At 42.5% G+C, this 12,537-nt stretch overlaps 1 protein-coding gene across 6 annotated transcripts in view; it reads left to right on the top strand.

The window, feature by feature from the left end:
* Nucleotides 1–12,537, top strand: part of LOC126273198 (band 4.1-like protein 4) — a 1,244,225-nt gene that overhangs the window by 760,818 nt on the left and 470,870 nt on the right. For all 6 annotated transcript variants that reach the window (XM_049976738.1, XM_049976736.1, XM_049976733.1 and 3 more), the window contains exon 4: nucleotides 9,071–9,113. In XM_049976738.1, coding sequence (XP_049832695.1) covers nucleotides 9,071–9,113 — 43 coding nt within the window. The remainder of the gene's footprint in view (nucleotides 1–9,070; nucleotides 9,114–12,537) is intronic.

The following is a 12,537-nucleotide window of genomic DNA, read 5'->3' as shown; positions in this document are numbered from 1 at the left end:
TCTGCAACACAGCCTTGAATCTTGTTTCACCTTTGGCGTTGATCTCTATTAACGTTTTCGTACTTAATGTACCATTTCCTGCCTCGTGATGACTGGGTGTTGTGTGCTGTCCTTAGGTTAGTTAGGTTTAAGTAGTCCTAAGTTCTAGGGGACTGATGACCATAGATGTTAAGTCCCATAGTGCTCAGAGCTATTTTTTTTTTTTTTTTTTTGTACCATTTCAAAACTGACTGCCATTCATCGCATGTTAGCCTTACACCTCTCGTGATTCCTCACGTAACTGAAAATAAACAAAACAACGCTTAGTTGACGACTATCATGTACCAAAACAACAATTATGTGGCGACTACCACGTACAAGTCCAAAACTAAAAGCCTTTGTGGTGTCTGCCAGAACGTAAAATCTAAATTCCGTCCACATGCACTGGCAGCCCCACGGTACCAGCCGACCGCCGTGTCATCTGCCAGAGGCATTGCAGGATGCGGTATGGAAGGACATGTGGTTAGCACGCCGCTCTTCCGGCCGTTGTCAGTTTTCGTGATCCATAGCCGCTACTGTTCGGTCAAGTAGCTTCTGAGTTGGCAACACGAGGCTGAGTGTACTGCGCTCCAGTCCTCTCACAAAAGGTTCCTCTGCATGGTAGTCAGCCGCGCTGACCACTCCGCTACACAGGCGAACTGCTGCCAGAACAATAAACTGCTAGAAATGAGACGGTTCCGTCAATTAATTAGCAAGTTATGGACAGTTAAACATTGTAGCGGAGACCGAGGTATATTTAAGAGGGATCATATTCGATTTTTTTAAAAATTTTTTGGTTAGATTTATTGTGTTTAAAATTATTTCGTCTTATTATTAAAGTATAACTTGGTGTTTATATACCTCTAACTCAGCATTACATTTAAGAGTGCAAAAGAATTTTATGTAGTTTCAACTCGAGTGCGTGAACGTGTCCTAGATATTATAGAATAGAATAATTAGGAAACAAAACACGTTACTAAAATTATAAAATATGTGTTATTGGCAGTAAACAATACTACAGGCTTGCTTGCACCAGTTAACACGATAAAATAGAGAAATTTTTCTGTCAGTAAAAAAAGTTTCTGGCCAACTTCCACCTGATAATATAATATGACATACATATAAGTTTGATTGTTAATTAAAGGACTGTTCATCATATTCATTGTCCAAATTGCAATTTATCGACACAAAAATGTATTTCCTGTGGCACAGTGGTCGCGAGCCCACCTTTTACATCAAAGGCACTCGACCCATTCTTGACTTCTCTTTGATTGGTTGTATCGTTTCAAGTAGTAAATACAAAGGCAGTATTCATCCTCTTCATTAGACTGCTGAGGATTGTAACGGAGAGAATGAAGAACTGGATCGGTCACTCGTTGAAATGTTCGTTTTTGCTAACAGACGCTTTGGAAGGACTAGTTTGCGAGAGGAGATTGAGAAGAAAGAGGAGATACAAGATGATAGACGACATAAAAGGGACGGAAATTAGATGGACCTGAAGAGCATGGCAGACGACAGGAGAGACTGGAGAGACTTGCCACGTGAGAACCTACCTTTGGGCAGAAAACTTATGTATTAGAAGGAGACCTATCCATGTTTTTCCTTGTTCTTACTTGTAGTAATTGCTTCCCCTTATCAGCCCTTGCTCTCATAGAAATAAGTTTTTCTGCGTGAGATTCAAAAGGTTCAGATATATTTTTTAGTAACTTCGATTTTCTATTCTCCTGTGTCTTCTTTTTTTTTTTTTAGATTGCTTTTCCAACTGCTACTATTTTTAAATTTCCTTGACTTGGGTATCAGTTAAGATGGCAAAGAAAAATAGTGCGTAAACGTGTCCCAACAGAACTACGTAAACTTGCGCCATCGTCATGTTTAAATTAGTTTCGAAAGTAGAATAGTAGCTTTCAGGCTTTCAAATCATAGAAATGTGCTTTGTAAAGTAGAATAGTCTCCTGTAAACGAGCATATATTTATCTGTCGTCAATTCCAAAACATATGATCCCAAGGGGCTAGATATTTGAGTAACAAAATTTGTTGACCTAGTACAAAAATGCCAACTTGTTCTTCGCGCTAAGACGTTCACTCAGCTAGTGCTTTGAAGTTTGTTGAGAGCCCTCGGTAGATAGCATTACTAATCTTCCATTATCGGTAGTGCTCTACCAAGAATGGTTCCCGTGAAAATTACTCTGTTTAAATGTTCCCCTTCCCTTCCGTAAACGTACCCCGGTCTCCTCTACACAATTTTTCGGGGCCCTCTGTATACTCCACTGTTAGTACGATGCAGGGTAACGTTTATGAATGTGTCCCTAATTTCCCAAAGTAGGCAAGGGACGTGCCTCCTGTTTTCCCTGTGTATCACCTCTTTCTTCCCTAAGGCATTCGTGAGCTGTAGTATGCTGTGTTTAAGCAAGGGAACATGATACGAATTTCACAAGAAAGGGAACATACTTCTGTTTTCGTCTAAGCTCTTCAGGTGTGCATTGGTTTTCAACATTGACAGAGCTGAACATGACTTACCGTGAGCTAGATTCCCTCAACAGTCGTGCTGTTTTCGTATCCAACATTAGTGGTGACGGTAGAACCTCGGCGCAAGAGTTAAGACGCGTTTTTTTCTGCTGTCCTGTCCTGCTGTGTTTGCGGACGGCCGGGGTGAGAGCACCAGGGGAACCCCCGCGTGGCCAGCCCCCCGCTCCCTCCTTCCCCTTCCTCGCTGCGTCATTTCCGGGGGAAATGGCGCGGCCGATCGCAGGAGCGTAGATTGAGCCGTTACGGCAAAGTGGCCGGCGCGCTCCAGTAATGAACACAATTATTGCCACGAAATATGCTCGCCGAGAAAAGAACTCGCTTATACGCAATGAACCAACTCCGAGATAACGTTTCAACTCCAGTTTAATGCAGATTGCACAGTCTCATCTTCCTGCTGGCTTACGGCCAAAAGTTTAGTTAAACTGTTCTCCGAGCTGAGAAGCCTGTACGGCACTGGGACGGGCATTAGACAAGCTAAGACCCCTGTTTTTCTTTACACGGCGACTTTTTGCTCGTGTTGCGTTCGGGCTATGAAATCCGGGTGAACTTGCACAACAAGAGAAAATTGAAGCGCCCCTCTCTACTGCCAGTAAACTTCTCTGGCATTTTATTTTATTTTATTTTATTTTGTTTTTATAAGTGTGGTTTCTGTTCTTTTGGACAAATCCCAAACCAGGATTTCCAGCTTATCACAAACGGCCACCTTGAACACTTTGGCTGCCCGAGAACGCTTCCGGAATAACCCAAATATCCAAATGTCGCACACTCCTTACACAGTATACGCTGTCCATTATCCTCATTGCTTGCAGCCTCACATGATTCCTGCAGGAGGTCGAACGAAGAGTGCACCTGCGCTAAAGGTGTCATTATTTGCCATCAAGGCGCATATATTTACACGTGAGGTGTCAGTGCTTTCAGACGGGAAGCGTGCTTGGGTAGCCGAAGTTGTCGTGCGACCACACGCAATAAGCGGGAAACCGGAATCGAGTCCTGGTCTGACACACATTTTCACTTGCCGCCACTGGATTTATTTCAGTGGACAACTGCAGCTGATATCGGAATTTCTCTTTAGCCATTTCATTTCTGGTTTCTTAATTCGTATCACACTTGCTTGCTTCGTGAATTCTTCTCAAATTCAGAATGTGGCGAAGGCGTTCACAAACAGAATCAAACATCGACCTTTCCTAACAACAGTCGTAAAGTTTTCGTTAACGCCTATGAAACAATCGAACTGCCAAAATGAAAGTTAGTGATCGTGTTAGACCTTCTTTACATATCTACGTATCCACGCTTCAGCGCCTCTTTTTTTTTCCTAGAAAGGTTTCCATCTCGAAAATCACCTTGTCATAATTCTGGAAATGAATGCCACGCAATGGCTTGTTCAGTCGAGGAAACAGGAAGAAGTCAATGGGTGTGTCATGTCGAGAGAATAAGGGAGGGGAGAGAAAATATCACAGACCATAGAAGCAGCTCATGTGACTATGTCGTGTGCAGAATGAGCTTGAGCGTTGTCGTGGAGTGAAAATAACCCCAAGAACAGCTTTCCGCAACGCCTCGTCTTGACATCCTGCCGTAATGTCGTCAGGAGATTTCGCTAGTACACTCCTGTGACGGTTTCCTCCATATAAGCATCATATGTTAGCATCTAGCCCTGTGTCGATAATTCCACATGTTTTCTCTTCGTGCTTTACTCCTCTGTTTCGGGGTCAACTGACACAACTAGTACATGTTGGTGCTGCATACACATTACCTCTGTATCGGCTTGACACAGGTGCATCATTTCCTCTGCCGCGGTTCGGCGCACTGTTTGAATGGGGCGAGCAGTCGCGGAACAAAGCGAGCGGCGATCTTTCTGAAGTTCAAAGTGCCGTGCGGGATGTTTAAAGCCGATCAGTGATTGATTTTGCCCTTTTCTATTGTCAGCTCAAGAGCGATACACCGGTCTTAGAGCACCAGGATCTTTATCTGTCTCTTTTTTTCCCGCTTCTTCACAGGCTTTTCATTTCTCGTCAGACTTGTCTGACTACAGTGGAAGCGTATGCAGCGCCCAACCAATGTCGTACGGTGGTGCACTGTTGCCGCAAATATCCGCCAACATAGAAGGGATTGTTGGAGCGCTGTTCCACTACAAATGCAGAGAGCGAATTAACGTACGATTGGATGTGTCATTTTGTTTTAGCTTTTGTAGCGGCACATTAAGACACTGTGAGAGGGGATTTCAAAGCTATACGCCAGCAAGCTTCCACCATCCTTCACAAACTATGAGTGTAGCCTAGTACACATGGCTCATCTCATGATAGCCTACAGAGTGAAGTGATACGCTTGGAAGAAATAGGAAATGATATACAAAACAACAAATTAAGATGGTTCTGAAGAGCGTACTACGGACTAAACAAAAGAAGAGCAAGAAGAAAATGATGTGAAGTCTACGTTCTTTTTACCGTACGTAGGAAATATCTTCTAAAAATTGCAAGAATAATGAAGAAGCGTACAATGGATACGATCTTCCTTCCGCCAGCCAAGAAGGCAGCTGTGATGGATCTCCTGCTTTAATGAAAAGGTACACAGGACAAACAATACACACTGTAAAAGAACGTTACAGTGAACACCAGCGTACACCCACCTTTAGCAGCCTAATGAATGAGAGGCGTCTTAACATGATATTTCTAAGTATTACGGAAAAGTTAATATACTGGTCACAGCCTCATCCTTATGGAATTCAGTGATCAAGGAAGCTATGGAAATACACACAGCCTCCTCAACCGAGGCTAGGATTTCCAACTCGACAAATCATGGGAATCCCTCATTTTACGTCTGCTCTCTCAAATGAAATATTTTTTCTTCATGTCATTCATAATTATCAACAACACGCTTTGCGAGCGCTGTGGATTAGCTGATTCTACCTCGCTTTGTTTTGCTCTTACCGCATCAAGTTTAATGTATGACTGACGCTCTTTTTATCAAAAGTGTTATCTCTGACGCACTCACGTTTAGTCCAAAATGCGTAAAGTGATTTAAAAATGACCAAGCGACTCACTTTGGGAATGGCTGAAAGGATGTCAGCCGAAATATCGGAACATCAATTAAAAATATCCCGAAAGCACGCCCGAAAATGATGGAATATTCGTTCCGTCGGGAAAACGTCAAGAAACACAAATACAAATTATATTACCTTACTTTATTTTTTGCAGGAGAGAATTGAAACTTCACTGCTACCCATCGTATGATCTCCAGAAAGTGAAAACAACAGTTTTATACAGACTTACCGCCAACCCAAGATAGTCTACTGTCACGCAAGCACCATTGCTTTTGGACTCTAAGTGCGACTTCAGCTCCTGCGTATTTGAAGCATGTATCAGTTTTGTACACAAACCACAGGACTGAAATGTTGGAGATGAAAAAAAAAATGGTTCAAATGGCTCTGAACACTATGGGACTTAACATCTATGGTCATCAGTCCCCTAGAACTTAGAGCTACTTAAACCTAACTAACCTAAGGACATCACACACATCCATGCCCGAGGCAGGATTCGAACCTGCGACCGTAGCAGTCCCGCTGTTCCGGACTGCAGCGCCAGAACCGCACGGCCACCGCGGCCGGCCATACGGTAGAGGTTGCAACACCTTTCAAAAATGGTTCAAATGGCTTTGAGCACTATGGGACTTAACATCTATGGTCATCAGTCCCCTAGAACTTAGAACTACTTAAACCTAACTAACCTAAGGACATCACACAACATCCAGTCATCACGAGGCAGAGAAAATCCCTGACCCCGCCGGGAATCGAACCCGGGAACCCGGGCGTGGGAAGCGAGAACGCTACCGCACGACCACGAGACGCGGGCGCTGGAGATGAGTTTCTTAGTGTGTTTTCATTTTCTGTATAGGGTTAACGGAACTAAATTTCTCTGGCGTCATAGATTCTTACTATTCTTTCCAACCCACTGTCCTTAGACTTTTATTTGCATATTATAGGAAGAAACATGCAAAGTTACACAATTACTGCCGCAAACAGTCAAACCGTACTGTCGGCAGAAACTGCTTTTACGCTTACAGAATTATAACGCAAATATCTGTCGGAGTTAGATAAAAACTTTTTATGTAAAGCTAAATATAGCTCTAGCAAAGAAAAACTTGCAGCCATGTGTTGGAAACCATTTCAGCAACTTTTTTTTTGCTTAACTCGTGATGTTAGTCTCCTGTATGCTCTACGGAAGCCAATATTGTTTATTAAGTGACCCTTTGGACCAATTTCACCTGTTGCTATGCACTGAAGGTGACAACGTAATAGTTGAAATCTAGATCTGCTGTAATGAAACAATGGATTTCGCTATCGATTGCTGTTCTTTGATCCATTATCTAACGTCGTATGTTCCTCTTCTTCATCAGTAATTATTCTTCAAGTTGCTTTTACTTTCACAGATTTGGCGTTCTGTCTGTAGTTTTTGTCTTCGTGTCTTAGGCAGCGCAAACAAATTTCAGTTTTCTATGTTCATCAGATGACAGGAGTCTTCTGCATGCTCGGATATTGCCAAAATATATTTTGTAGGATTCGACAGTACTTAAACAGTGCCAAAGGGTTTATTCTCTTTAAAAACAAACGTATGAAGTGAGCTCACTGCGCTGTTTCATCCTGTTTGGGAGATTCTGATTTCACGGTCGGCTAACGCTAGGCTGGCAGAGGTAACAAAATAATTAGATTTCTGTTAACGCAGAAATGAATTCACAAAATTATCGAAATGGTTATTTCGTCCCTGCTGCAAAAGGTCATTTGCAAATAAAAGGTGTAATGAAATAGTAATTCACAACGATATTCGACATGAATATGCAATACCGTTTATGTGTTATGAAAATGCTGTACAGTCGCATTCATCAAGAATTTCATTTCGGCGACCACAGCGAGCCTCGAAATACAAAGGGGTTTTCATGCGTATGACATTCTCTCGTTCACAGTTTATACGCTTTTAAATTTATTTGTCTTACTGAAACCTTTCTTCCTCATTTGCATATGCGATACACATCGAGCGAATCACTGATTTTTCACTTTGTTGCTGTCTCCACTCCCCCCCCCCCCCCCCCCCCCGCTCCTCTCTCTCTCTCTCTCTCTCTCTCTCTGTCTCTCTCTCTCTCTCTCCCTCCCTCTCTCCCTCTCTCTCCCCATGTACACACACAAGCAATTGTTCATAGACACACTATGTTTATGCTGTTTTTGATGCAATAGAATGGCTACGACATTAAGATCACGGTAGATGGCATCCCTCAATACCTCACTAAATCATTTGACAATTTCCTCTACTTACAGAGCAGCTGCTACAACCGGGAGCATTACTCTAAAAATGGTCCACTTTTGCACCATTGACAGCTCTCTGTAACCTTGTTCTAGGAAACTAACCATACAGATGGCACTGATAAGAAGTTAACATTACAGTACACATAGTTTTTTACTTCCGGTCTCAACGTGGCTGTCTGCAAGGTCCATTCGATTACCGAAAAAATGCAGAACGTGTTGTTGCTAAACGTGCTTCAAACTTTGAAACGTGGCAGTGCCGTTGCAATTGGTGAAAGAATCAAAACGTAATCCATTGTTTGTGTATAGGTATATACCATATTTTTAGGATGTTGTTCAAATCTTTTGAAATATTGCGAAGTTGATATCGTTCAAAATGGTTCAAATGGCTCTGAGCACTATGGGACTTACCATCTAAAGTCATCAGTCCCCTAGAAATTGGAACTACTTTTACCTAACTACGGACATCACACACACCCATGCCCGGGGCAGGATTCGAACCAGCAACCGTAGCAATTTCGCGGTTCGGGACTGATGCGCTTAGAACCGCACGACCACCGCGGCCAGCGTTGATACCGTGCCAGCTAAATCATTGAAGATCAAATCATTCCATTATAATGGCGCAAACGATCTTGCTTTCTCTGAACATTTCTCGATGCGGCTAAATTTTGTTGTTAAGCGCGTTTCTGTTATGCAAAACATTGCAATGTCATAAGCAGGCCAGTTTGTGTGAAGGTGACCGAATGCCGACAGCAATATGTATATGGATGGAACTGATGCTCCTTAGGAAACTCTTCCACTAGAGCAAAACATTTGCATAGTTGTGGAGGAAAAACGTTAGTTATTTTTATCAATGCTATTATCATACTGATACGAACAGCGCCGGGCCTATGGTTACTGTAACGTCGAGTGCTATGTTAACTGAATACCAGGGCACGGAAAAAAGTGGGCTCAACCAATACTACGGCGCCACAGTCACACCAGTAGAGCCGCTAATAATTACTCACACAGCTTCTGCTGCAACGAAGCTATTGTTCATACTGAAACTTCCCACTCACATTAATTATTTGCAGCTGATCAACAGTTGTAAAAGAAAAAGTGTTTATTGTGTTGCACAGATTCAATGAAGCCGTCACAAAAATAAGCTGAAACAGTGTGTTATTTAAATGCTCGTAGCCTGGAGCTACTATTATAAATACTCCTTTCCCTGCTTCTTACAGTGAACCTCTCTTTTTTCAGCACTGGTTGGACCCTGCCAAGAAGATTGCCAAGCAGCTGAAAGGTAAGACGGCGGTATGGATATGAAAGGAACAGTTATATCTGTAAGTTTAAACGTAGTGTGTAAAGAAAAATGTATAGATTATGTGACTATTCAAACAGCTCTACCAATAAACTTGGTGGTGCAGGTGTCTTTGCAGCTTTACCCCAGCTCTCTAACTTATTTTAGAACTAGTCAAAATATATACTGTGCAATTCCCTGACGTCTGACGCTTCCCAGTTAATGATCACAGCATCGCTCTGAAGAACAAAAAAGAAAACAATGGATATGCTTGATAATGATTAATTTCACTTTCACAGAAGTGTAACTCACATATTCAGAAAGCGGAGCTGGTAGTTTGCATGTTAATTAGAGAAAGAATTTAAAAAAATCCCATCCTCAGTACTGCCATAGATAAGCTTCATATAAGTATTAGAATAATAAGTTCCTATGCTCAAGAAAATATGGGTCACAGAAGTAATTCATAATATCCTTACTCCGTAGTGATCAATCCAAGGGTTGATAGCCAGCAATTACGTTGGTGCCAGATCTCCACTTTTAACGTGTCTTCTATTTCTTCTTCATTTCTCCATAGATCTTCCATGTCACAGGTTTCATAACCTGCACTCTTTTCTCTTTTGACAACTTATTTCCGTAAGTTTCTCTTCTGACCCACTCTTTAAGGACCTCTCCGCTTGTAACTATGGCAACCCATTTTATTTAGCATACGCTTCTATAACATCTCCAAAGAATTTAGTTTCTTTTCTTCCTCGGTGCCCGGAATCCAGGTTTCACACCCCAAAGACAGGTTTTGAGAAATATTTTTCTGATTTAAAGGTTCGTACTTTTTGATTGTCTTCTTCTTTCTGAAAGCAATTTTTGAGTAATTCCACTTCTCATTTCTGTTTTGCCCCGTCCGTCCATTGTGATCTTACTTCGAATATACGTGAATGAGTCATGTTGTTCCAATATCTGCTTACTATCGTAAATTGTGAATGAGTCATGTTGTTCCAATATCTGCTTACTATCGTAAATTGTGACTGGCTTTATCTTGTACATAACATGACACTACTTTGTTTCGAACATTTTTATTTTCTTTTTATACACTTCCCCATAACTTCCTCCATTTTACTTAATATCGCTTCAGTATCTTCCTCTCCTGCACTAACCTCTTCACCTACACCCAAAGCCCTCAGCTATTTGTTGGATGCATGCCAATCTATATCTCCCCTATACTTTTTTCACACTATATAGCCCCCTCTTGTACCACGGAATTAGTCCTGGTGTCACTACGTCTTAACATTCTGTCTCTTATTTCTTGCCAGTGTTTTAAACATATTTCGTTACCCCCAAGTTCTGCGGGGAACTTCCTCATTCCCTGCTTCTGTAGCAGCACGTGTCAAACTCTTTGATGCTCTCCTTTTCCGACTTACCCGCAATCCATATCTCGCTTGCGTACAGTGCTGTGCTCGAAGTGTAATTTCTCAGTGATTTCATCTTCTAATTAAGTTCAATGTCTGACGCTAGTAGACTTCTTTTGATCAGTTAAGTGAACCTATTGGAACTTGTACCGAAGAAGTCATCGAGCGGACACGCCTTTGTAGCTAGCAACTTGGACGTTTTGTTTAAGTCACCCGGTAACACAGGGATCACTATGACACTATAACCACATCACACGGACCAACAGAAATATTATTTCCCGCTTATTTTTGCACCCACTGTTAGTGTTTCTTGCATCATCTATTGTTGTCCCTTCCTAGTACCTTTGGGGTCAGTATGAGACGATGAGGACAGTGGTATATCATATCACCCATTTTGTCAAAGCTACCTTTCTTTTTTTTTCAAAATAGCTGACTTCCTCTCTCTCTGAATCAATCTATCCAAGTACTTTATGGTCAGTTACATTTCTATGACACATTACAAGTTGTAATTTTTTGTACACTGTGCACCACTGGGTTCAATATGACGCCAGTCCAAATTTCTTTTTGTTTCTTGAACGTAATATTTATGAAAATAGAATCATTATTATTCCGCTGAACAACTGTAACCTTTACTTGTATGTTAGTTCTGGTAGCATATCCGGTGTAAATTAGTTGGAATCTGCTGAGACAAAAAGATCCTGATAGTAGAAGGATTGAACAGTAATCGAACAAATGAGTTACACTCGTCCCAGTGTGACCAATTAGCATTTAAAGCAGCACTCCGTCATCAGGCCACAAGTGGCCCATCGGGACCATCCGACCGCCACGTCATCCTCAGCTGAGAATGCGGATAGGAGGGGCGTGTGGTCAGCACACCGCTCTCTCGGTCGTGATGACGGTTTTCTTTGACCGGAGCCGCTACTATTCGGTCGAGTAGTTCCTCAAGTGGCATCATGAGGCTGACTGCGTCCCGAAAAACGGCAACAGCGCATGGCGGCCCAGATATTCCCCCATCCAACTGCCCGCCACGCCAGTTAGCATTTAAATTCCGTGCATTTGATGTCGCTTTCATTATATATATGTTTCCTTGTTACTTGCTGAATTTGCTGTTACATGCGGGCAGAGAGATTTAAACAGTTTTTTTTTTTTTTTTTTTTTTCTAGCCCTCCATACTTGCATGGAACGACAAGAAACCTTAATAAGTCGTACAGTGGGAAGTACCCTTTACCATTTCACAGTGATTCGCTTGAACGTACATTGTTAGACTATATTTGTCGATGGCTGTCTGGGGTGCTTGTGTCACGAGGCCGACCGCAGCGCAGAGCGACCGCAGCGCAGAGTACCGTCCACAAGCGGACACGCGGCGCGGCGCTGGCTACGCCCCTGGACGCTGTAGTTCCGGGGTGCCCCTCGCTGTAGGAAGCGCACGTAATTGCTGCTCTCGGGTCGAGGCGCCTCCGCGCGCCGCCATCCATTTGGCTAAGTGCTTCCTAAATCCTTCCACCCACGACCGCTCCTCCAGACTCCCTAATTGTGGTCATCGGCACCGCACAACTACGCAAATTAACAAAACATTTATTACAGCGGCGTCCCTCGTTAGCGATAGGGACAGTTAACTGTTATCTTTTCCATTCCACTAAAGTTATCGTCCACACACGCTAAATAAGCGTATCGGACAAAATATAAGCACCCCCACCACAAAAAAACAAAAGAAATGTAGTTGGTTTGGAGTCCTGTAGATGGTGTGCGGAGAACTGGTAACCGGTAATCATGCGGCCCTCTGACGCTGACGGAAGATACCACGGTGCTGTGACCAACTATTGCTAGACAGATAACTCGTCATAACATAAACCGGAGAACATCGGATATAACAATTGCTGTAAAAAATGTAGGTGTTAATCCTAAGATGGCAGTATTTGATGTTTGACGTTTGATGATGAACTCTTAGAACTAACTGTGAAATAGGCAAGCACTAATCTGGAACAGAACAGACACAGGATTGAAATACAACACCAAAGTAACTGCAA

Source organism: Schistocerca gregaria, chromosome 5, assembly GCF_023897955.1.
Source record: "Schistocerca gregaria isolate iqSchGreg1 chromosome 5, iqSchGreg1.2, whole genome shotgun sequence".
In the NCBI taxonomy this organism is placed as follows: Eukaryota; Metazoa; Arthropoda; class Insecta; order Orthoptera; family Acrididae; genus Schistocerca; species Schistocerca gregaria.
This window is presented reverse-complemented; position numbering and strand designations above follow the sequence as displayed.